General features: G+C 42.5%; 1 protein-coding gene across 1 annotated transcript in view; it reads right to left on the bottom strand.

The window, feature by feature from the left end:
• Positions 1-27,032, bottom strand: part of AATF (apoptosis antagonizing transcription factor) — an 82,632-nt gene that overhangs the window by 41,680 nt on the left and 13,920 nt on the right. The window contains exons 5-8 of the mRNA XM_030536767.1: positions 6,833-6,947; positions 6,276-6,480; positions 5,355-5,519; positions 3,864-3,947 (exon numbers count right to left, since the gene is read on the bottom strand). Coding sequence (XP_030392627.1) covers positions 3,864-3,947; positions 5,355-5,519; positions 6,276-6,480; positions 6,833-6,947 — 569 coding nt within the window. The remainder of the gene's footprint in view (positions 1-3,863; positions 3,948-5,354; positions 5,520-6,275; positions 6,481-6,832; positions 6,948-27,032) is intronic.

The raw sequence follows: 27,032 nt of genomic DNA, 5'->3' as shown, positions 1-27,032 counted from the left end.
ACAGGTGCCCCTGAAACAGTACTAACTAACAGGGATAGTCCCATCTAATGACCTGTCACCACCACTGACTGAAGACCTTAAGTTTTCCTTGGAGTCTCCTATCCAACTAGTGACCATACTTAGCTTATGAGAGGCAGTCCCAAACTGTTTAGCTGAAGCTGCGGGGAGGGTGGGAATAAACGCTATGTATATTCTTAATTTTCCCTAGGCGTACCTGGTGCCATCAGTGATGAACATTTGTTCTGAGCAGAGTTGCTACCCGTGGAACACTTAGCATATGAACATTAACCTAATTCCTGTTAGAGATAAACCAATTTCAGCTCTCCTCTCTTCTAGGGGAGTATTTCATCCTAATAATAAAATCTCCACTGTAGCACGTGAGACTAGCAGCACGCTGGTAGCAGGCTGGATTTTTAAGTCTTAATGCTGCAACATCTCTAAGGGGATTCTACATAAACATGGCTTTTTTAAAAAACAAACCAAAAAAGTAGTTTTTTGCCTTAAAACTGTACGTGAAATAGGGTTCAACATTCCTTGCTCTAAATAATCAGGATCTTTTTAAAGCTGCTTAATTATTCTCATCTGGTGTAGCCTAAATAAAGGAGTTCGGTCCCATGTCTCTCTCACGGATGTACATTACAACTCCATGTGGGTTACCAGCATGAAAATCATTATGAGACAGCGAAAGGCTTGTCTGCCTGCAAAGCAACCGAGCAAACATGGAGGAAGCGGGATGAACGGATGAAACACAAATTGTTGAGTCCTGAATTGTAAAATTCCACCTGCCCTGCAAGGTGAATTCCACTGAATGCCACTGAGGGCTTGTAAAAAACACAGGAGATGTGGAATCTTAAGATTCCAGGACTATAACCTATGACAATACAGTATGTATATTTATACTGTCCCAAGTCTGCTTTAGTCACTGACTTGTGAGCCTAACATCCTCCTTATGACTGAAGAGAGGGGGATATAACTTCCACCTGAACTTGTACTTGACCCTTAATAAACATAATAGGTAACTAAAATGCAACATTATAATAAAATGACATTTAAAAAATAACGAGTCCTAATAGCTTAGTTGTAAATTTAAATAATTAAAAAACACTGAAATGCACAAGGTCAGACTTTTAGAGGTGCTGAGCTACCACAATAATCAATTAGAGTTGTGAGTGCTCGTTACCTCTGAAACATCAGGTCCTTTTTTATATTTTAGTTACATGCACACATGTACGTATGACCCACTGGAAAGAAACCACATTCATTGTATTGTCACAGGTCTATTGTAATACATTCTACCCCTTCTGAATGCAACAGTCAGCTCCAGCTCACTACCCTGACAAATAAAGGAAAGCACTTTATGAAACCAATTTAATTGGGAGGTGACAGAAAACATACAGCCATTTTCTTTAGCCTTATCACTGAATTGGCTTCAGCTCCAATCTCTGCCAAATCCCACTCAACAGAAGAAATTAACCAGGTCAGCGGAACAGGTGCTACGCTGTGTCTGTCAAGGAGCTGGCATCCCCACAATTACTTGCACACAATGAAGCTGTAATCTTTACAGATCATCTCTCCCAATAAGCATACTGGGGATGAGAGGAGAGGAGAGGAGAGGAGAAGGGAGGAAGGGAGGGAGAGAGAAGGGGAGAAAGGGAGAAAGGAAAAAAAAAAGAAGCAAGAAAGGAAAATGAATGTGTTGCTGCCTCGCGGCTCAGCAGATGTCTGTGCGTGATGTACGAGGCTAGGATAAGCTGTCGTAGCCTGCTGCCAAAGAGTGGTAAGTGATTAAAGCCTTCACAGTCCTAAGCACCATATTTAGAGTCTACGGGGTCTCAAGAGTTGCACCCATTCCTTGCTGTGCTGCCAGATGTTGTCGATCGGTCCCTGTTCCTATTCGCTGTATGCGGGCGGCAGCAGTTGGTACAGCAAGTAATGCAATCTGGAACATTTCCGGAGATGCTGTATATTAAACGAGTGTCACCCATCATTCACCTCTACAGAACGCTGAAACAACTCCAATTTGCTGCCACTTCCCTCTTGGGAAATGGCCAAGATACAGTTGTGCCTGGCAGCCCCATTTGTTTTACTCAGGTGTTCCTCTTCCCTCAATGACCTCTATTAGTTTAAGTTTTAATTTAGATTAACCCCAGCACCCCAATTAACCAATGAGGGGAAAAGCTAAAATGTGACTAGTCATAATTCTGAAATCAGAATGTATCGAAGTTAAAATTATTAGTAAGGAGGAAGGGCCATTCAACTACTGCAATTTTTTTTAAAAAACTTAACATTTCAGGGCCAAGAAAACCCCCACAGTACAGGCCTAAGGTTTGCCAGTGGGGGACATTTCTCGCTGTTCATTTCGGTATTTTTTTGTGCTGATTTAATCTGCAATATGCTCTTGTTGCAAACTTGGACTCCTGAAGATGGGAGCAGATTTGTCTGCATCTCAGAATTCTCTCAAATCAATATTCAGCACTAACATCACAGATCTGGTCCTCCAATCATTGCTGCTCAACAGCCCCCTTCTGCATTTGAAAGAGTGTGCAGAGGGATCCAATCTCTAATGCAGGAGGTGCTGAGTCCCCCCCTTGCCATGGAAATGCTGTTCAACTCACCCCAGGGCTAGGAAGGATGCTCATATTGTAACACACAATCCTGGGACTCAAGCGATACAGGTTCCATTCCCTGCTCTGCCACCTGTGTCCTGTGTAACCTTGAACAGGCTGTTTAGCCCCGTCATAACTCTGCTCCCATAGAAGTAAATAATAATAAAACTTCCCTTGACAGCAATAGCAACAGAGTTAGAACAACGCTGAGGACTCCTGAAAAAATCACCCCCTTAAAATTTCTCAGTGCTCTTCCTATCTGTGAAATATAGACAGTAATTACCTACTTCGCAAATGTTTTCGTTCTGTTTGGTAGCCCGGGACGTGTATTGGAAAAGTCTGCTAGTCTGGTTGAATTAGTTATCAGGACCTAAAAACCACATAATTCCACCTCCCTTCTCCATACTCCAATCGTCGTATGATTTTACCTGCTGATCTAATGAGCTCCTCTAGTTAGATTTCCAGGTTTCTAATAATATAAGAGCATTTGTTTAGTCCTGATGTTAAACCATCTCTGGATCCTTAGACCAGCAATATTTTTTTGGGCACTGGTCCAAGACTTAATTTAGCAAATCACTTCAAAGCTCTGTAATTTCCAGTATGCATTTTATGTGGCTGACATTATCATTTGCTAACTGAATTACAAACACAATGATCACCCTAGTCTGCAGCCTCCAGAGTAGCATGTCTAGTGTCCCTGCCTCAGTATGGAAAGAGCTTTGGGAGCCCAGCAACACTTTCACTCTTCACGTCGTTTAGACTGGCTTTGTGTTTGGATGAGGGTAACTAATGTGCCACTGAGCAACTTCAAAAATTGCATTTGTGATGGGGCTTTCCCACCCACATAAGCTGTTGTTTTTTCTTTAAAATATTCAGCTGTAGAAACTTCTGTGATTTCCTCTTTGTACACCAATAATCACCAATGAGAACTACAGACACTGGTCTGATTCAGCAAGCCTGATCCACATGGGTAAAGTAGTTTCAATGAAGTCCATAAGACCCCTCCCCATGAGGCAGGGCTGAAGGATTGACCGATAAAGTCTTGCATAGTGATTTCAGCGTTAAAACCTTTGGACATCATGAAATAAGGATAACAGGTAGAGATTACAGATGTCCAGTCAAGCAACTAACACGGTGTTTCCCTCAGAAGAATCTTTGGGCAGAAGAATTTACTACTGAGAATTTACTGCATTAACTCCAGAAATATCAAAAGCCAACTTGAGCCATGAGACAGAGAAAAGATTTCCAGAGACCCACCTGGTGGTAAAAGTCATCGTCATCAAAGATCTCCTCATCCAGGTCTTTTAGGTGCTTGTTGGATTTGGCTTGAGGGACAACCTCCTGGAACAGCAGAGAGAATGTTTATAAGCCCACATGTGCCTATGCTTCGGGCAGCACCCAGGCATGGTATCGTATCTTAAAACAAGTCTAACACATCTTTGGCGGATTTGGGCAGTGAACCTCCCTAATTCATATTTCCAGCACCTTATGTTCCTCAATATGTACAGCCTTGGGACCCATTAGAACAGGATCTAGAGGTACTAGGCTGTAGAAAGGACTCCATGGAGAAGTGGTAGAAGCCCCATTTTTAATTCAACTTGACAAAACAATGAGTAAGCATACAGCAGGGAGCTATGGTGGATTGATAACAATTTGGATGAAAGGACTCAATGGGCCTTTTCCATCTCCAACCTCAATGACACCATGTAAAGCTTACAAACATTTAAAAGCATGGTGGAATGGTGAATACCTTCCATTGCAGGAAGTTTTTAAGCATTTCATTATTTATAAGGCTAGGATTAAAGGACTTCTAATACATGGGAAGGAAATGGAAAAAGACTGCCAACACAGAACTGGTTTTATGATTCCCTAGGAAACAAGCACAACCTGCATATGATATCGCCGACACATTGCTGTACTTAAATGTAGTTGTGCCTCAATGCATATATGGGCCTTTATTTAAAATGTAGTGGAAAAAATATTTTTGCAAGTGCAATAATTCTACATTAATTTTTACAGCTGAGTGTTTACTATTCCTTAAATACTAAGTTGATGGAGACACTTAGAATATTTTGAAGGTGAAATGCAGTGTGATTCTTGGCACCAACTTCCTGGTCAAGAGCTTTAAACCCCATTATTAGGACCAAATTTTGCAGTTGCTTCTTTACAAAACAGAATACAGGCTATGTGACAAAACTGACACCTATTGCAGGACCAAGGGAAAGTGCTGGTATGGTCCAATCTGGAGTCTTGCTCTGCCTATCAGGAATAAGCATAGGAACCAACAGGGCTGGCTTTATGAAGGGCAGGGCCCGATTTGAATACCCAGCAGCGAGGGGTCTGCTCTGGGTCTTGCATTGCACCGAAGGACCCCCCGTGCTGCCGAAATGCTGCCAAAGACCCCCATAGTGGACACACACACCCCGCCGCCGCTGAAATGCCGTTGGACCTCCTGACACCAAAATGCCGAAGCCCCGGACCACTGCCGGTTAAGTAAAAAAATTTTTTTAAAGGGAGCCTAAGGCTCGGGGCCCTGGCACGGGGCCCGATTCCAGGGAATCAGGCGAATCAGCCTCAAACCAGCCCTGGGAACCAACACAAACATTGTGAAATACAAAAGTCACCTCAATCATCTTTTAATCCATTAAACTAGAAATAGCGTTACTTCATCACCCGTTACACCAACAAGATCCATTTAATTCATTTGCAGAGAATGTCATCACTTCCACTGGAAACAAAAACTCTTACCGAACATCCGGGCAGTGATTCGGGGACAGGCTGAGATTCCTGCTCCAGCTTTCCAAGTACCCTATACACAGATCGCTTAGTCTGTGTCCGCTGTAGTAATCTCGCTTTGTCCATCATAATATGATCAATCTGAGTCAAGACTGAACGCTCAAAGGCACTGAAACCCTGCAACAACATCAACTAGTGTCAGATAATGCAGAAAGCGGCTGCTCAAGGCAGCTATGTTCCTTTATCTTTCCGTGTCAGTGGATAAGCAGACAAAGTTCCTACTGGAGGAGTTTCTTTTTGGATTTTTTTTTTTTGTTTTTTTTTTTAATATATATATAAAACCCAACAAAAAAATAAACCAACAAAAAGATACTGCCCTGAAGCAAGCTGAAAGCCTGGCTTAATAGACAGGCTTCACTGTTCTAGCTCAGACAAACTTCTCAATGATTAATATTAACCCCTACATGGTGGGCCCTGGATCTCTTAGGACAAAATGAATTGCCAGCTGAATTAAAGTGTTCAGGTCTGTGTATTTACAATAAATCATGAAGTAAACAGGGAAATATACAGACCATAAACAGTATCTCGGCTCCAACTCACAGCAGACTGATACCAGCTGCTTCAGAGGATGGTGTGAGAAACACGGTAGGAGGCAGCTCTGAAGTAATCTGTCCATGGGGAAAATTTCCTCCTGACTCTGCCAAGTTAGAGCCTGGCTTATGCCCCTGAAGCATGGGGCCTTATATCCCTTCCAAAAGCTTCGGGGATTTTTGTTTGTCATGGTCGTGTGTGTTTTAATTCTTACTATTGTAACTCTAGATGGAACAAGGAATGTTCCCATGTATGAATGCCATGAAACACTTCGGCTGCTGTCTCAACGTCTCTGGTAAATGTATCTCTCTCTCGCTCTCTCTCACACACATACACACTTGCCTTCCCCAATTTGCCAGAAGCTAGTTTGGTCTTGTCATGCCAATTCTGCAAGGTGTTGTTCCGATATGTTGTGAAGTCAGCAAATCGCTTAGCCATGAATTCTGGATAGTCTTCCATCTCTAGCTTCCGTTTAGGGGGGCCTTTCTGCCTCATCTGATCCTCACCTCCCATCTCTTCATCACTTCCACTGGGGATCTCCTCATCACTAGAAATTTAAAAAAAAAAATAAAAATAGAAACACTTTGAGGCAACGATTTAGAAACTCTCTTTAACAGCAACTCCTCTGCTGATCATCTTGCCATCTTTTGTTAGTTATTTAGAAGTCAAGTCGCTGAACCCTCCCTCCTGCCACCAAAAGAAATTACAAAACACAAGCTCCCAGTGAAAATAGGAGAAGTTCAAATGCTATTTGTCCGCTGTGTCCATTACCCACACGGTAGGAGCTGGGGGAGTAGAGCTGAGATGGCAACGGGCAAACCTTTTATGTTATCCTATTTAAAAAGTTAACTACCAGGTGGGCTTTAGCAAGGCCCAGACCCAGTCTTGTTCTGTATTACCTCTCAATTTTTGATTGCTTCCCATCTACCAGATGCCTCGTGCTTGGATATTGATACAGCAGCTCATCCTGGAGGTCCACTAACGCTCTCAGCAATGCCTTCAAGGCTTTATAACCTGCAGAAGAAGACCCTGAGCATTATCTGAACATTTCATATTTCCCCACAGGAAGACTGTTGCAAGTGTCACTTAAACGAGGAAGTGGATAGCATGGGCTGTGTTTGGGTGTGGAGCCAAATTTTATTTGTATGTTTGTAAATATTCAAAGCACATGCTGTTTTGGCCTTATTACCTGATATGACAACGGTAAGTACACAGATTTAGTCTGGGAAGCTAACCAAGTTCACACACCTGGCACCTGTTGCAAAACATGCCATAGGTTGCCATAAATACTATAATTCAACCACTGCACAATGTCCAACACACTGAGAAGTCTTTACAGCTTGATGTCCCTAACAAATTCAAGTATAGTAAGCAATCACTGACAATCTGACCATCAGTCTGCAGAGCTGTGGCATCATAGCTCAAACATGTTCAGTCTCTTGCAAGGAAAGGCTTTATGAAGGTGTAGAATAGTCTTTCCTGTAGACAAAAAGCAAGCAAGAGACTAGATGCGATCTGAAGTGATCCAGACAGTTTCCCCTTAAAGGTTTGATCAAAAACAGATTACATTGGCATTAGCTTGGGGACAAAAGGAAAGAAAGGTCCAGAGAGAGCTAGAGAGCTATCTCCTGAGGCTCCTAATGAATTTAGTTGTCCAGACTTGGTCCATTTAGATTGCAAATTCCTTTAGGCAGAGCGAGACCACATCTTCCTTGATAAGCACCAAGCACATCTGCATCTAAACACAAAATACTTGGCCTGTTTCTAGACACTTCCTATCCAAGGATCACAAAGCCCTTAACCAAAGGGCGACAGGTATAACACCACTTAATATACAAATGGGAAACTGAGGCACGGCGAATAAATGGGTTGCTCACAGTTACACGGGAAGTCCATGGTAGAGCTGGGACTAGAACTCAGATCTTTTACCACAGACCATTCTTCCTCCCTTACGAATCACAACGGGCTAGGTCCTTACCTGGTGTAAAGTCAGTGGAGCTATTTCAATTGACGGCAGCTGAGGATCTGGTCTCAAATCCTTCCCTTACTTACTGGACAGCACAATAGGAAAGGAGAGGGGGATATTTTATTTCAATTTGGCCTTTTTTTTTTTAAATGAGGGACACACAAAACTATGGATAAAATCAGCAGCAAATCTTCATCAGCCACATGAAGGCAACAAGTGGAAATCAGCCCAGACATGCCAGGGTCTTAATCTTTTGTATGTTCCCATAGCCGATATTACCACTGCCACAGAATCTGGATAAATGATGGCCAGATCCCCGTTGCAGTAATGTCAATGAAAAGACACTAGGAAGACTTTCGCTGCAGATCAGCAGTTACGTTCATCCTCCTCCAGTACATGGCTCATTATAGATACATTTTGACAGCTGTTCTATATAAACCTATTAACGGATTAGGTTGCCACACTCGTAAAACAGTTGTGTGTTAGCATCAAAACAATTCTGAGAGAGACAGACAAACAAAAGCCCTTCAAAATGCATCTGTGGTATGTAGTTAAAGCAAGGGCATCATTTGCAAGAGGCAAGTGCCCCACGCCCTGAGTGCACAGCTTAAAGCAGCAAAATCTTTTCCTGCAACCCAGCTAAATGTCCCCAGAGGTCCTGAACCCGCTTATTTTCTACCCGCTGTCTACCCTCCAGGTGGCTTCGATCCTGTCTATTACAGCTGGAGTAGCATTCAAACTCTTCGGAGGTGTATCAGGGCTATTGCAAGCAGGCAAGGAATAAAGACAGGCTCAGGTTCCCTCAGGATATGAGATATGGACCCCATCAGAAGTGAGGATGGGAAGCCATTTTATCTGGAGTGAAGGGGGTGGGGAGGGCAGGGCAGACAATGACTGTGTGTCTACCCAGGTGGGAGGGCTAATTATTCCAGGCACTGACTTCATCATGAGCCTCTTACAGTTGGACCATTTCCATACTTTCAATTCTTGTGTATTTAATGGCATTATTGGATAGGTGTGTTACTAGCGGGTGCTGAAGTGTCACACAAGCCGGTATCACCTCCGATACTGCACTGCCTTATCCATTCCAGCATTTCATTCCAAAATGGACTGTTTTCTAGCAGATCTCCAGCACACAAACACACACACACACCCCTTTGTCCTGTTAGCTTTTGAGAAAGGAACATTCTAACTCAGGAATGAAGACAGGGTGTAAACTACAGCACTTTTTCGAACACAACCCAGGAAATGGGGGAGCAAACCCCCAAGCCCCCACTCATTTAGCCAACTGTTTTAAAATGCTGTTCTTGGACTGAAATGGACCACTACAGCAGAGAGGCGCCACAAGCACACACAGTTCTTCTTAAGCATACCAGCACGTTAAAGCAGTTTACAGATTTAAAAATCTTTCGTTTCTACCCCTACACTAATTTCCCTTTGGTGCAAACAAGAGTGCCCTCGCAATGTACCAGCGGGCAAGGAGAACGGATCACAATTAGCCCTCATGAACCTGACCGTGCAACGGGGAGGGTTCCCGAGACCAGCAAATCTTTGCTAATGGTCAGTATCTAGCGCTCTTTAAGACAAGCAGGCACCCGCAAATGTATTTTGAATAGCGATAAAACCTGTGCGAGGCACACAATAAAGTTTCTGCCACTTACTCAGGTTTGAATTTACTTGGGTTTGCATTTCTAAATTAAGCAGTTTGCTTCTTGGACTCACTGCCCAGCTCTCTGTCAGCATTAATTATGCCCTGTGTTTATTTTGCCCTGCATCTGTTGTGTTCAGATGGCTACAGCTGTCTATGCTTTTGCTTGGCTCCCCGTTTCCTTCTCCAGTCGTACCCCCTTTACACCCCAACCCTCAGTGAATAGAGACAGCGTTCAGAGTGTAGCCTGAAGTCCCGTCACACAAAGCTATTCTGAAGGCACTTTACAGAGCAGCTCGCTACTCCTGTTGAACCCTCTGCCTCCCCACCCCATTTCTACGTGCTTTTTTGTTGCATTTTTTATTTAACTCACATTGTAATCTCCCTGGGGACAGTATGGTGCCTTTTAATTACTCCTCAAGTGATAAGCATCCCTATGGGGCTATAGAATTACTGCCTTTATACTGGACCTCAAGACATTTGTGAAAAGCCCTCAAATTAATTGTCTAAATTTTAAGTGATTTTGGGTGCCCAGCTTAAGGAAACTGATTGTTGGAGGGCAGATACTAAGCACTGGCTGAAAGAAAACGTGTCTTTAAGGTGCCCCAATATGGGAACTCAAAATCACTGCCCCATTTGAATATATAGGCATGTAGCTTTCTGCTCCATATGCGCTGTGTACAACAATGGCAAAATAAAGCTGAGGATGCAGTAAAACCAGGGAGAACAGTACACCGCCCCTTCTCCCAAACCTATGCTCCCTGTACCACTTACTCCTGGTCTAAAAGTGCCATTTAAAACAAAAGAAAAAACGGATGTTGAATGGGAGGCGAGGTGAGAGGTAACGTTTACTGCTGCCACGCGAACAAGTGAAACATGTTTTGAACCTACCATTCAGCTTCAATGGGAATCCTGAGACTGTCCTAGCAAGAAGCCAACTCATAAGAGTCACTTTTAAGAGTCCGTGTGAGCTCCTTTATTGCGTATCCAGGAGTGAAAAAGTTGTTGCCGATCCAGAAGACAGCATATCAATCCAACAAGAAAGCTGGGAGCCCATATCAGTAAATCAAACTGTGCCTTTCTGTTAATACTCTCTCATATGTTCTCATTTTATACATCCCTTTACCGAGTCAGAAAGTAGCCCTGGAGTATTTAAGCTCCATTCAGGGATAGCATTGCCATGTATCAAAGTGTCAGGAGACCCACCAGAGATGAAATCTGTCCTACTGCTCTCAAACCACACACACAAAAAAAAAATCAATTTTGTCAATGCCAGCGCTTACAGGCACACTGGCTCTGTTGCTGGTCCTACCCCCTTGTGTGAATCAGTGGCGCTGGTTCCTGCATGAAGGATAACCAGGGCCAACCAGCCATACTTTGGCCAGCCCAGTTTAAGGTCAGAATGCAGACAGCGGCTCAGCTGGAGTAGAGATTGACACCCAAGTATAGCTGAATTGGTGGTGTATGTAGGATGAGGGCTTCTTCACACTTACGTCACTGTAAACCCAGCCTCTCTACTGCAAGAGGTCTCTACCTAGAAAAATGACCCATTCACCTTTCCCCAGCACTAAGTGGGACCTCCCTTTGCCCCCAGCAGTGGCAGAGAACACTGGCAGCAATTTGTGTAGCAGCAAGGAGAGGGCTCTCTGCAAGACCATTGACGTCAATGGCACTAAGCACATGCTTAAAGTTAAGCAAGTGCCGGAGGGCCAGATTTTCAAAGGTACTTAGGTGCTGAAAGATCCAGAGAGAAGCGGAGTTGGGTTTTTTAAAAGCACCCAGACACCTAATTCCCCTCACACATTATTTCAGTGTTTCTTGTGGGGTAACAATAGCATGCTTCCTCTCGGTTCTTATGATGTGGGATATGGCGATCCTAGGATGAAATCCTGCTCCCCTGAAGGTCAACTGCAAAACTCCCAGTGCAAGTATACTAAGGAAAGCCCAGAGGTGCCACTGGAAAACAAAAAGTCTGAAACGTCTAGGGTAACAGATGCCCTCAGTTCTGCGTGGCAGCTGCGGGGTCACACTGCAAAGGCGACACTCACCCCCACCAAGCCAAGTAGTGGAAATGAGTCTGGAAGGGAAGAGGATCACGGTACACCTCTAACTTGATATAACGCGACCCGATATAACACGAATTCGGATATAACGCGGCAAAGCAGCGCTCTGGGGGGGGGGGGGGGCTGCGTGCTCCAGTGGATCAAAGCAAGTTCAATATAATGCAGTTTCACCTATAACACGGTAAGATTTTTTGGCTCCCGAGGACAGTGTTATATCGGGGTAGAGGTGTATTGTGGTTAAGGCACAGAGACTGAGGGGTAGGAAATCTGGGCTCTGTTCCAAGCTACACCACAGACTTCCTGTGCCTCAGTTTCCCCATCTGACATGGAGATAATGGTAATTCCCTACCTCACAAGAGTAAGTTCATTAATGTTCATGGGCACCGAGTTATCATGGTGATAAACACCCTATGGAAAAGATGAATACATGAATCTCCTGTCTATGAAGATGAGATACCACCACAGAGACTAGTAACAGGTAGGGTGGTGGGTTGGAGGGAGGGACAGCAATCAAAGAGAAGAACACAAGATAAAAATAGAGGATTAATTTTCTACATCAATGGCTATCTAGCTCATTACTATACTGAAATAAGCATGAGACATGTTACAGTGTGAACAGTAGCAATTACTGTAGTTGAGATTTAACACACACACGTTTGGATTTTATATCATATACTACTTTGAAGAGCCCAAGAGGTGAAACAGTATGATCCTGGTCCACCAAGTCTCCGTCCAAGGCTGGATCCTGCAAAGACTTCTTCACCCACACAGAGCCTCATTGATGCTCAGGGATCTATCTGCCCATGCAGAGTTCTTCGCAGGCCTCGCTAGAGCCCTATACAGTAACCCCTCACTTAACAGCCTAGTTATGTTCTTGAAAAATGCAACTTCAAGCGAAACAGTGTTAAGCAAATCCAATTTCCCTGTAAGAATTAATGTAAATAGGGTGAGTTAGGTTCAAGGGAAAGTATTTTGCTGGACAAAAGACATTATATAAAGTATGAGTTCTAAATAATTTTAAACAAACAATTTAATGTTGTACTCACCAATGGTTGAGGCAGGGGTATAGTGAGGTCGGGGGCTTGCCCCGCTCCCCCTGCCTGGTGCTCCTGCCAGGTAGTGGGGTGGGGGCCTCGAGTGGGCAGCCCCCGCACTCCCACCCCGCTCCCCAGCAGGAGTCCTGGGCAGGCGGAGCAGGGGCAGCCCCCGCACCCAACTCTGTCCCCGGCCGGAACACTTGCCGTGCGGAGAGGGGCAAGCCCCCATGACCCAACCCGGACCCTGGCAGGAGGGGAGCCAAACAACATTATAAGGGAACATTGCAGGACTTTAAAGAAGTATGTTCTCTAATAGGTCCGTGACCTAATAGTGAAACAATGTTAACTGGGAGGACGTTAAATGAGAAGTTACTGCATCGTACATGATACAGTGAGGGGGGTAAATGGTAGAGACACATGGAAGAGCAAAGGTTACAGAGATACAATCGCTCAGTTGCATCCTGGTGGTAATATTACTTTCATATCTGCATAAACAAAAACATAACATACAGTCCTCAAGAGGCAACATGGTCCAATGGACAAAACACCCGATTGGGAATCAGGGCACCTGACTCAGCCACCAGGCTGCAGTGTGACTGTAGGCAAGTCATTTCATCTCTCTGCACCTGTTTCACCATCACCCTTTCTCCATCTGTCTACTGACACTAAGATCTTTGAGGCAAGGATTGTGTCCCTCTGTGTTTGTACATATCCTAGCACGAGAGCACCCATGGTATGACTGTAATTCACATAATAATATGCGCATGTACAGTATGGGGCACGCATGTAACAGTTGTGTTTTGTTTATACAGTGTGTACGGACACAGTGTATGCACATGCATACGGAAATTATTATATTAGGCAAAACTATTATTGTGCACACGATACTAAATATGAAGGAGATGGATTTAAATTTTCTATGATTAGTCGACACCTAGCTGCGTGATTAACAATTTTTTCCTCAGTTAAATCTGCGTATCAAGCATTGTAGAATACTGCATTCACACACCCTTTTAATTTTTTCCATACACCCACATACAGTGCATTCAGCATGCATGCACACACAAACAAGTTTGATCAACACACACATTTAAACTTTGATATCTTTCGCAAAAGCTGACCTCCTGAAATGAGGAGAGGATAAGCTTGGAAATGCACTATGTTACATTCCACAGATTGTGCAAAGCACCTCACAAACTGTTTCCATTATAAAAATAAAAAAACAAATAAAAAATCAAAACCATAGTTTTTATTAAACTCAGTTATTAAACAAAACATCTTATCAGACATACGAGTTTATCTGAACATTCTGATTAAGAGATAGAGTATTTTCGCTCTTTTCAAATGACTCTGGGTCTGAAGTTAAACTATAGGTCAAAATGACACTCAATACATTGGCCTGAGAACAATACTTCTCATTCATATCCACAAGCCAGCCACTTGCACTAGTCATCCCCAGCAATTAATCCCCCAAGAAACACATTTGATTAAATCTTTTCAAGCAAATCCTTTGCTTTGCTTTTGTTAGTTCACTTCTTGTCAACATCTATTAAAATATGCCTTTAATTCTCCCACAATCTTAAAAAACACCGATTCTACTGTCTTCAACTTTAATCAACTGTATGGCCGGCATTTTTCATTTCATAATAATGTGCTGTTTGGAATTCAAGAGGCAGGCTCAACATCAATCATTCGGCAAGAATTTTTCCACTGCAATAAATATGCAAATGAGGAAAGCCAGTCAGTCGTATTTCAGGCCCGACTTGCTAGTGTTTTAAAAAAGACACAAATTTATTAATTGCCGTTGGCCAGCGGAATCCTATTACTTTGGGCATTGATTACAAAGCTGTGTGAGTGATTATTGTGCAACTTGCGGGCTACCCAGGCATGAGGAAAAATTATTAAAGCAAGGCAGAGATTATCAACTCAGAATAACAATAAGCCTTAACATTTTAGGCCTTTAACTTCTTCAACAAAGAATTACGCGAGAGCTCCACTGTATCATAATTCTGAAGACTGTCAGTATTACTGTTGGAGGTGTTCTATGTTCCCCACAGCAAAACAATGTTACCAGCCGGGGGGAGACGAAGCCGGGGGGGGTGGGGGAGACTCTGCAGGTCACACATTCCTTAACATGGACCATATGGGCAATAGTTTTTCTGTTATTCCCACGGTGTGGCCAACAATAGGGGGAACAACCACTATATGGTGTAGCTAAGACTTCCACCATCTTGGAACACTGCACGACCTTTAAACTTATTACACCCTGTTAGATGACTAGCTCCAAAAAAAACAACAAAAAAGGGTACAAGAGAAAAACTACAGGGGTAAGTGTAAGAAGCGGACCATAGCGCATTCAGCCTTGGATAAACTAGGGGTCAGCACCAATCCTTTTGGAAGCAGAGACCTGAATGGCCTGATGCTCAAGGTGCTGGTAATTCATCTTCCATGGATTTCAACTGGATTGTAGCTCCATAGCACATCTGAAAACCAAGCCGGAAACGATTTGGAAAATAACCGAAGTTAAACACTTTTGGTGCCACCGTAAGTGTTTGCCCTCTGGAAAAATGAGTTCTAGTAAATGACAGCTGGTGCATTTCAACCCCCGGCCAGAGGGCCAGAAAAAGGTCTATGCCTTTAGTCCTAAGCATATGTCTACAATGCAGGTAGGAGACGGGATTCCCAGCATTGACTCAAACGGAGCTACCTTCAGTTTCTCTGCCTGCAATGGGAATCACACCTCCCACCTGCAACACAGACATACCCAAAATTGCTGCTTAAGTGGGATTCAAGTGATGCACCGGTGTTGTGCTGGCTCTCTGCAGATGGATGAACTCCACCCATTGTGCATAAAGGACCCAATGCTTCAGCCCCATGTCATGTAAAGAGTCCCATCCACTTCAATGGAATAATTTAGCCCATTGACTCCAATACTGCTACTCATCTGAGTACACGCAGTAGGAGCAGGCATATAGAAGGAGCATGTGAAAAGTATTTATATAGATTTTAAGACCAGAAGGACCATTAGATCATAGTATGATCTCCCATGTAACACAGGAAAACAAATGACATTGATCAAGACAAGTAAGGCTTTTGCTACACGTGAGTTTTTATCTCCAGTGATCTGATTGCCAGTTCACGTGTTATATATATATGGAGATATACCTATCTCACAGAACTGGAAGGGACCCTAAAAGGGTCATGAAGTCCAACCCCTTGCCTTCACTAGCAGGACCAAATACTGATTTTGCCCTGGATCTCTAAGTGGCCCCTCAAGGACTGAACTCACAACCCTGGGTTTAGCAGGCCAATGCTCAAACCACTGAGCTATCCCTCCCCATCAGGAGTTGGCTAACACATTTACATGTGCTAGTCTGGATGCTCCACAAACCTTTGCTCCAGTGTGTATTGGAACAAAGGTGTGTGGAGCATCTACACTAGTATGTACAAGCTTGTTAACTAACAAGTTAACTGGCAGTCAACTCACTCGAATAATTCTAACGCAGGGCAAACCCTTTCTGTGTGCGCAAAGCATGGCAGATGCTTATTGTCAGGGGTCAAATTGCAGCATGTGAGCAAACAAAAATTTGCCACTTTGTACTCTAGAACCTAAGCTACATTTCTGTTAAAAAAATAAACAACCCCCCAGCTCTCTCCAGCACATATGGTTATGAAGGTAACCTTTAAAATGTGACCATTTCAATAATAAGGCTGGGGGAGGGGACTATACATGTTTTAAATCTAAGGACAAAAATCTGTCAAATAAGACTAAACAGAAGAGGCTAGGAGCCTTCTCTTCCCATACATCACTGCAAGATTTTCTTTAACAGTCCTGAATGCCATACTAAATAAATACTGTATGTCGCACTTCCCTAACACCATCTCCAAATACTTTGCAAACAATGAATTATGCCTCAAAACACTTTTAGGGCCCCGATCCTGCAACAAGATTTGAGTGAGCAGAACTGTGTACTTGCATGGCGCCCATTGCAGGACCAGGTTGTATGTCTGTATCCTCAATTAAAATCATAAGGGTGGTGAAGATATTGCAACAATTTGAGAGGTCTGCCTTTTCCCTAACTACAACTTGGTGACTTGGCTTGAAACTGAAATCTGTATGTGTGAACATGCTTTTTACCACATGCCCCCACACCTCACATACACACCGGTAAGCCAAATGGTTGTCCATGAGCACGGGACAACTGGCTGCCTTATTCATTTTAAGTCTCACCAACACCACTCCATCAAGACACTGGTTTGCAAAAAAAAAAAAAACCAAAAACTGCACAAATTTTGGTCTGATCTGGGGGCGGCTGAAGCCAATGGAAAGACTTTGATCGACTTCAGCGCACTTCGGCTTAGGCCCACAAAGAGTTACATGGGATATGTAATCAGAAAAAGGGATGGAATGACATCTTGGGCCTACCAACCTTACCCACATCCTTTAAACAAATATACAACATTCCATGATTTGGCGAGTGCAAAGCTTTGTTATTTGCAAGGGTTTCTAGACAAACAACATGCCAGATGAGCTAGCTTCTTGTCACTGGCTTGGCCAGACCAAAATGACTGGAGCTCAAGACTGGAATCCAGATCATGCAAGGCTCCCATTAAGAACTTTGGGGCAGAAATGTGATCATCTCTGACACTGAGTCATCAGGTAACCTGGGGAAAATCACTTAACCAGTCTATGCTTCAGTTTCCTCCATTTCTGGAAAGCGAGATAATGGTACTGACCCATCTCTGTATAAATCATTAAGATCCTCAGATGCAACTACAAATAAGGGTGGATAATTATCCAATTTCAGTTTTAAAAGTTAGCCATGGTTAGAGATGATAAAACAGTGTGGTTGGAATTATTGGGAGTTCCCTTAGGCTCCTCTGATTAATCCCAGTCCACATGAATATGGTACGCTTCATTCAAAAGCTCTTCACTAACTAGATCCATACAATGCCACAAAATATGGAGAACTCTGGGGCAGAAGGTGTATCCATCAGCCACACATATCATGCTCCACATCAGGAGGGGAGGGTAAATATTTGCCAAGGAAACTGGAACAGAAAGTGCTATCGCATTTCTAAAAACTAAACAAAGCAGATGGGACCTGGGTCTCATCCAGAATGACTCACGCCTAGTAAACGGTTTGGTACTCGATTCATCTAGCCATTATGGAACTTTGGAATAGCTGAAGTGGCTTCCTGAAACATGAATGCACGTTCACAAAAGGGCTGTTCTCCGCAGGAATGGAGAAATGCGTGTTCTCAGGGGGCTCAGTCACAAAAATATTTACAGTGGAAATTTAAAAAAAAAAAAAAAGACAAATATTCAAAGGAACGCCAACAAAAATACCCCTTAAAAAATACTAAAAGTGAAATGAGAACAAACTGCCTAGGCAATATTCTGGAGTCTCCTCTCCATTCCAGGCCCAATCTTGAAAGGTGCGGAGCACTATCAACTCTCACTGAAACAGTGGGTGTTAAAATGGATCTGAGCATTGTTGAGTTAGGCTCTGAGTTCGGGAATAAATGACCATCCCACATCCTCCACACTTCCTGACAGACTGCATGCACCCTCCTTTAAAGTGGGACTTCCAGTGGTCTGGACTCATGCAGAGAACATTAAGAATCATTTACATGTAAGCTGGCTGTATGGTTCATTTAATTCCCTACACCCTTCCGTTTTAAAATCTGCAGCAGGATTTTCAGCTTGCTACATCAGAATGCTGAAGAAATTGGGTGGGGTGGGGGGGATTCGGTCACAGAGTTTAGGTCAATTTGCCTAGCAATACACATGTGGTTATTGGGGACTGATCTATCAGCCAGATGATTTAATAAAACTGTCTTCCTTTGAGAGTACGTACTCAGTCCATGCACAGTATATTCAAAAATAACTGCACTGAGAAAAACCTAGTGGGAGAAGATGAAACTGGTTTGGTATTCTGGGGATCACGTTTCATTTGTAACTGGGACGACCTGCCCTCCTGCATCATCTGATGCATAATAACAGTGACGCATTGAAAGATGTCTTCCTTTTCCAAAAAGAGATGAAGTATTCAAGAATATAAATGCAGAAGATCACAATCATACCACCTTGGGCTGCGATCGGACAGGCACCAGTTTAACAAAGTCAGTACCCAAAGAGGTGACATCCAATGAAAACCCAGGTAAAACAAATGCTGTTCCCCAGAACGTGCCCAGGGGGCACTGTGTCACTGGATGTGCTGTGCTGCAGAACAGATGTAGTTCAGAAGCCATGAGTTTAAGATCCTATAGTCATTTCTGACAAGAGCGGTTAACTCCTCTAAAATTAACATAAACTCCGCTGTAGCCTCAAGTGAAAGAGTTATCCTTCATTTCCCAGCTCCACACAAGCGGCGACATTTCCGCCCCAAAGATGGCTGCATTTCCATGATGGGCAAAGCGATCAAACTGCAAAGCACTTTTCGGGAAGGAAGGCCAATACCTCTTTGCATATCACAGAGCGCACCACAGACCCAGACTTGGGCAGTTCCTGGCAAGCCCTGAGAAGTTTTATAACACATCTTTTTAGCTCTACTTTTCCATAAAATGTAATGAAATTGCAACCATTGGCTGCTGTACCTAACATGCAGACATGAGACATGTAACACCTTAAGGAGATTAACTAATCAATGTGAAATATAGGTTAACCTGTAACTACTGACTTTGGATTTAAGGAAGGGGCGACAATAAGCTTCTGAGAACAGAGGTTCCTTTCCCACATAGTTTATCTGCAGCTCATACTCTCTCCTCATCTTCAGGCAAAATCCAACCCCCAGCGGAGGGCTAGCACAAGGTATATCGCACTATTTAAGTCCTATTCTGAGGGCTAAGGCCTGGTCTGCAATACAGAGTTTTGTCAACATAGCTATGTCAGATATGAGTGGCGGGGGGGGAATCCCACCCCCTCACTGACAAAGCTATGCTGACAAAAGCTTCGGTGTAGATACAACTATGCTGACAGAAGAGCACGTCTATCGATTTACCTAACAGTCAGGGAGGTAGCGTAGCTATGCCAGCAAAACTCCATTGGTTGGTTTACCTTGCACTTCCTCTAGGGGCCTCTGCCGAGCCTAGCCATCCTGGCCACAGCTCTATACTGTAGACCTGGCCTTGGATGGGGCATCCATGTGAGTGGGCCCTCTGCACTCTTCTAAGATGACATTCACTGAACAGGGACAGCCAGTTCCAAGAACTAATCTCCTGACGTCAAACACAATCTCATGCTTCAGGTTTTAAGCTGCATCACTGCAGGGGCTAGGAAGGAATTCACCCTCCATAATACTGCACAGTTAGCAAGGAGCATTAGTTTGGGAGAGTGAAAAAGGAGCTGTTCTTCAGCATCAGATATACTGGCCATTGCCAAAGGCAGGATGTCAGATATGGAAGCCTTCTTTGTTCTCTGCTATAGGCACGCAGAGATGGTGGTTACTATTAGTTTAGGGAACACTTGGCTTGCAGCGCTGCTCATCCGCCCAATCCTGCCAAGTGCTGGGCGCCCTTCCAACTCCCAGTGACTTCAGTGTGAACTCAGCTCCTTGTGTCAATGAGTTTCCATGAGAACCATCAACACTCCTTCCCAAAGGACCATCCTGAGTGGGCATTATGAAAATGCTAGCAAGACTTTCCTTTTGTTAACACGCTTTCCTCGGACACACACACTGGATACGGCATAACAGGGCAATTTCCCTTCATCTCAGAGCCGCTAGGAATATCATGGGACGTAGAATTTCAGATCAATACCCCAGATATGAGGAAAATAAAATCAGGGTGATTTTACAGTGCACAAATTGATGCTGAAGTACATTATGCATTCTATTGTGAGATGGGGGAAGGAGAGGGGAACACACTTTTCCAGCAGACTTTAAAATACAGACTTCATCTTGTGCCTATGGAAGAGAAGAGTCTCTCTCTTTCCCTCTGATCAAAGACCAGTGGTTCTCAACAAGGAGTATACACACCCCTGGGGGTACACAGAGATCTTCCAGAGCTCCATCAGCTCATCTGGATATTTGCCTAATTTTTATAATAGGCTACATGAAAAGCACTAGCAAAGTCAGCACAAATTAAAATTTCATACAGACAATGATTTGTTCATACTGCTCTAGATACTATATCAGTGCTTCTCAACCTGGGGGGTTGGGATTTATTTTATAAATTATCTGGTAAAAATGAGAAAGGAAACAATTTTTCAGCAAGAGTGTGCTGTGACACTTTTGTATTTTTGTCTGATTTTGTAAGCAAGTAGTTTTTAACTGAGGTGAAACTTGGGGTTCGCAAGACAAATCAGCCTTCTGAAAGGGGTACTATAGTCTGGAAAGGTTTAGAACCACTGCTCTGGACCACCGTGTGGCAAAGCTTACTGTCCTGAAAACATCTGTGTTGCTCCACTCAAATACTTACATCCTGGGTAGGTATGAGATAATGGACCTGAAAGCATGATAAAAATGTTCAGGGTTTTATTTTGTTACTGAATATGAAACTTTGCCAAACTTCTCCATAAAACATAAACAATACTTAGTCTTTGTCGCCCCAACCATGGTTCCCTCACTTAGCGAAGTCTAAGGACTTGTCTTCATGTACAGCGTTGCATTGGTGCAGCAGTGTTTAGTGAAGACGCTACTATGTGACAGAAGAGCTTCTCCCATCGGTGTAATTAATCCATCTCCACAAGAGGTGGTAGCTACACTGGGGACATAGCACTGTCTACACCAGGGGTTAAGTTAGTATTTTTAGTGGATTTTTCACATCCCGGAGCGGCAGTAATACTGATATAAGTCTATAGAGTAGACTTGGCCTTAGTCCCCCATTGTCAAGAGCACCAAGGAAGCTAAAATGAAGAAAATATTAGACTTAAGTGGAGAAAATACTGGACTTTGTTTTTGCCTCTTGTCCAAGTCTGATATTTTCTCCATTTCCTTTCACTGGTCCACTGATTCTTCTCTTGAGCTTATGATGCTGAAAGAAGCAACATGGAATTCCAGTGGCTCTTCATAATCTATTGACAGGTGGAACCACAGGATCAGGAACAAAAATGATTACTTTTATATAGGTTTTATGGAATTATTGACAAGTGTTAAAAAGTTAAGATGAAAACATAGATATCCATTATTTAAAAGTCTCGTAATTTCCATTAACGGCTTGCTTTTCAAAATAACCCAGCTTTGATTTTTAACATTCTTTTAGCTCCAAACCCCTCCAACTACTAGTTATGAGATTAATTTGTGCCGTTTAAAAGCTGGGATTCCCAGCTCTTTTCCAACAGCATAAAGTATTGGTTTCTAGCTCTATCAGTTTGTGAAATAACATCCATTTTTAAACTATATATATCAGGTTCACATTGAAGTGGGAGAGGGTTAAGGGAAAGCAGGCTGTTAATTGGAACAGTGAGATATTGCAACCTATCAGGGCTATAAAACAATGCTGAAAGGCACAGTTATCCAAGGGCATAGAGAGCATTGGATTCTAGCCCTTGTGGACTAAGAGAGATCATGTCTTGAAGCCCTCATCGGTCCCTCACACTAGCTGTACTTTTCTAGCACTGAATCAAGATTTAACATAAAAAGTCTCAGTTACTGGAACTATTTAATTTCTGACCCTGAATACTGCCGTCACCATCTTACTTTGACTATTCCTTGCCCTTCTGGGAATTACGCATTCTTGTGGAACTGTCAATGAGAACTAACTCTTCCCAAAAAAGAAAAAGAAAAACAAAATACTTAAGATCCTTAACTGAAAGTGTGCAATCTACGTGGAGACACTGCACAGAAACTTGCATCCTGCACTCCCTTTCTACGGAAACAACGCAGGGCTCCTGCGGGAACTTGCCAGGGATTGGAATTTTTAATTAATGGGTCTCTTTAATGTGCAGATCAGGAGCAGACTGCAAGTTCTGACTTGCATTGATTATGAAAAACATTAATTGAATGTGCAAGACCCTAAACATAGGCAGCATTTCATGTCCTGGACTAGACTAGAAGATATGGTTCAAGAGAATATAAATCTATCTTGTGGAAACAGACCACTTCAGGCAACAGTACCTTAGAAATTTTAGCTGTGGGAGTTTCCGTGTAGAGAACATTAAACATTTGCACTATATTCACAGAGCAACCACTGTAACTGCGGTAGCATTAAAAGACCACTAAGACTTTCTCGATGGAAGTGAAGCAGGAATAAACATGAGCTCCATTACCATGATCTTGTCCCCAATTTATATGTAAAAAAGAAGGGAAAAAACCTGGAGCATAATTAAGGATTTTTTAAAAATGAAATAAAAAGTAAGACAGTGCAAACAAAGCAAGGCTGTCTCTTTAAACAGAAATTCATCCTATATAAATTATGGCCATAAACTTTTCCTGCAGAGCAGCCTAATTAATTCTTGTTCTATACACAAAGGGAAATGCTGGGTGACAAATGGGTGTGAAGCTTGAAAGCTGCCAGGTCTGCAAAACATTTTCTACTTCAATTTATAAGCAATTTTGCAGTAAATCATCCACCAGAACCTGAGATCTCAGGCATCTGAGAATGTCCAAGCCCCGTTAGATTGCTTACCAAAAAAAAGAGTTTAAAAACCTCTCCACTTTCAGTCCTAATTTGGAAGCTGCATATAATGCTGTTATTTTTGCCTTGGATTTGGCTTTAACACCACAAACAAATCTTACAGTTGAAACTTTACCATAGGCTCTTTAATACTATTACCCCAAATACCTAATAAAATTGTACCATCACATTCAGTTGTCTCGAGAGGGATGTGTCATACTGGCGAATGTAGAAAGATAATTTATCCATCCAAAACGTTCATTCTTTCTCTGGACAGAAAGGAGGCATGGAATACTACAATGGACACACTCAGGGAAAGCTATCACATAAAAGATTAATTAAAATATTAAGGGACAGATTTTTCTACAGGCACCAAAAAAAACAAAGTTAGATACTCAACTCCCGTTCGCTGTTGGGGGAAGAAAGCTCCACCAAGCGTCCAATTGGGTAGGATATTAAATTGAGTTTGATATTTCTGTACCCAATCGCTTCAAGCTACTTGAAGCACCAAACCATTTATTTTATCCTTTACAAAAACAGCCACATGTATCTATCTGACTTTAAAAAAACAAATATAACAATGGATTTCTTTCACTAATTTAGAAAGAAGTATGTGTGTGGCTCATCCATCCCTAAGCAGAATATAATCCAATCCAAAACAGTGTTGTTTTGACTTCATCATCCTGTTGCCATTTTCTGCATCCAAAATCTTTTCTCTTAAGACTGGAGTGTCCCGCAGGATGACACAATGCAATAATATTAATACTTAGTATTTACAAAGCCCCTTCCCACTTGCAAATGGCCATTAACTACTTTAATCCTCAAAACGCCCTTATGTAAAAATCTTTATAGAGTCTTCTGGTTGGGGAAACAGGGAGATGTTAAGTGACCTACCCACGGCTACATCATAAATCAGTGGTAGAGTTGGGGTGAGAATTCAGAACTCCTCAGCCTTATACCCAGCCCACTAGACCAGTTTAAAAAGAGATTAAAAGGCTAATTCACGTAGAAGCCATTTTTGCTTCTATTCCAACATTAAACCCCTTCATTAGCTCGTAATTGGGACTTTTATTAGACCTCGATTTATACTAAAATAAGCTGGCCGTCATAAATGAAATTAGGCCCATTCTGCATCAACTCAAGAGGCAGTTTTTTATAATTACAGTGGGCAATGCCTTTTGAATTTCATCTGGCTTGAAAGGTCACATCCAAATTACCACAAGCACAAAAGCTCCATAAGCAAGAATGGAATACAGTTCAGAGGTTGCCAGCACGATGAAGCTCTGGCTTTACTGACAAGTCGCGAATCAGATGTACAGAATGAGAGCTCTGATTCATTCCCACAATGCCCAACGCAGCAAAGTGATGGGGCGGTGGCTCTTTTCTGTTTAATCCAACAGATCGTCAAAGGATTCAAAGCCTCACCCAATCATTAAAGCAGAAGCCACAATTCTTACCAGAGAACCTTGTAGCAACAACCACAAGTCAAAAGCCATCTTGCAAACAAAAAATATACATACCTGCTGCGTATGGATATTACAGCTAACGTGGGCTTAGATGGCCTGGTAACTCTGCAAAGCCATTGGCTTTCACTCTCCAGAGCTTCAAAAGCCAAACCCTTCTACTGAACAAGAATTTGAAGCACGAGACACTTACATTTTAGAAGTATGACACATTGGACCAACCTCACAAAAGACATAATAATTACATAACTTCTCAAACCATGCTAGTCCACAGGGATTATACTGTAGTAGTTAGAGACAAAAAAGACCATTGCACCACAGCATCCATCCCCATAAAAGGGTAGGATATAGGCTGATGACAAGGGCCATATCAGGTATTAAACTGACATTACAAGAGCGATCACTGCACACAGCCTGTGTGTCAGTGAGCTATGTATGTCAACTGCTTAGAAATCAACCAAGATGAAAAGCCACTAATATTATTTAGTACCAACTTTGCCGCTGTGGCAAGTTCGAAGATGTAGGCTACATACAAAGGGAGTTTACTCCATGCTCTACACTTCCTAAATCAAAAATTGGCAAGAGGACTTTTGCACAGTCATGACATCAGCAAGACACAGGCCAACACTGTGCACCTCATTTAAAAAAATGGAACGTTTGCATTGTAAAATATCCTATGTTCGTTGCAAACTACATTAAGAAAAATGAAATTTAAACTTTGTCCATTAAAAGAACAATATTAGAAAACACTAAACAAGAGATGATTTAATGAGAAAGTTCTTGAACTCATTATTGTTAAAAATCAATTACATGGCACCATAAATTCATACAGTGCTTTACTAACATAGATCAAGTTCCCTGCCCTGAAGAGATTAACGGATAAACATGACCTCGGCCGCAGATGCTTTAACAAGCAAAAATACCAAATATTGGATCCCTTGACAATGCATCAGGTTTTACCTATCTGATAGACTCACAGACCTAGAGATGAAAAAGATCTACAAGATTATCTAATCCACCTCCTTAGAAGCAGAACAGAACTGTTCCCCACAATACATTCTCAGGCTATCTTTCAGAGGCCCATGTGATGGAGTTTCTAGTACTTCTCATAAAAGATTATTCCACAATCTAATAAAGCTAGAAACTGCCGGACTGGATCAGATCTGTGCTCCATCTATTTCAGTCCTGTCCCCAACAGCAACCAGAAGTAGGTGCTTCAGAGGAAGGTGCACAAAACCCCACTGTAGCCAGATCGGGGTCTCATTCTAGTAGTTAGAGATTGTCTTAAGCCACGAGGCATAAGATTTTCTATCACTTCCACAGTTTGTTAGCATACCTTGTTCACCATATTGGCGCCCAAGTCCTCTCGGAATCTTATTAAGATTTTAGCCCCAACAGTGCCCTTGTTACAAAGCATTTCTTGAGATTCAATCTACATTTTCCCCTTCCTAATATCATCCTATTAGTCCCTGGCAACACCCAAGTCCTCTCTTTTCTTGGTGTTTTCACACATTAAATACTGAACAAAAGTGAATGTAAGACATCGGGAATGTAAATCTATAGTACCACAACCCTGCCTAGTTAGATTATGAAAAAGGACTGAAAGAGGAGGGAGAAATCACAAAGCAGTTATTAAACAGTGGATTTTCTTTTAACATTCCCGGACAACTAAACAATTAACATCTCCCCTATACTGTATTTAGACTATATTATTCCATGTGCTTGGATGTATTTTGCTTATGGGAAATATCAAAATGTCAACCTTTGTTTCTGTTAAAGGTCTTTAATGATATTGCATTTTAGACCTGTAATGAAACATGGTGCTTGCTGCAGTTTGTAATGCATCTCATTAAATACATTAATAACATGCATTTCACTAAAAGGTCAGCTCAGTATTATTGGGAGCTTGCCATCCCCCCCCCTCCACACACACACACTTTAATCACTTCATTTAAAGCACCAGAGCTAACTTGGAAATGTAAAGTGCGCCTCTACAAGTAGAGATGTGATGAGAAGTTAGCGTGTTCAGATCCGGATTAGGTTTAAGATGGGCTATTAGGTTCAGTCAAAACCTGACTCAGGGTTAGGATTTAGGTTGAGATTTGATGATGCCAAAAGCTCATGAACCAGTCTTACAAGGATTCTGCCACTTTAAGCCAAAACCTCACAGAGTTCTGACATCATTACAGCCGCACACTAAACTGAACACAAAAATAGGCATCTTTCAAGATTAGACTGGACACAGGACCAATACCAAAGGGCTGGCTTGGATCTTCAGAACTGGAGATATTAAGGTACTGCTTGATAATGGGGTGTTTTCTTTGATGAACTATAAGGTTCGAGACGCTGGAAAACATCCAGAATC

This window comes from Gopherus evgoodei, chromosome 17 (genome assembly GCF_007399415.2).
Source record: "Gopherus evgoodei ecotype Sinaloan lineage chromosome 17, rGopEvg1_v1.p, whole genome shotgun sequence".
In the NCBI taxonomy this organism is placed as follows: domain Eukaryota; kingdom Metazoa; phylum Chordata; order Testudines; family Testudinidae; genus Gopherus; species Gopherus evgoodei.
The sequence above is the reverse complement of the archived record's forward strand: the minus strand, read 5'-3'. Positions and strand labels throughout refer to the sequence as shown.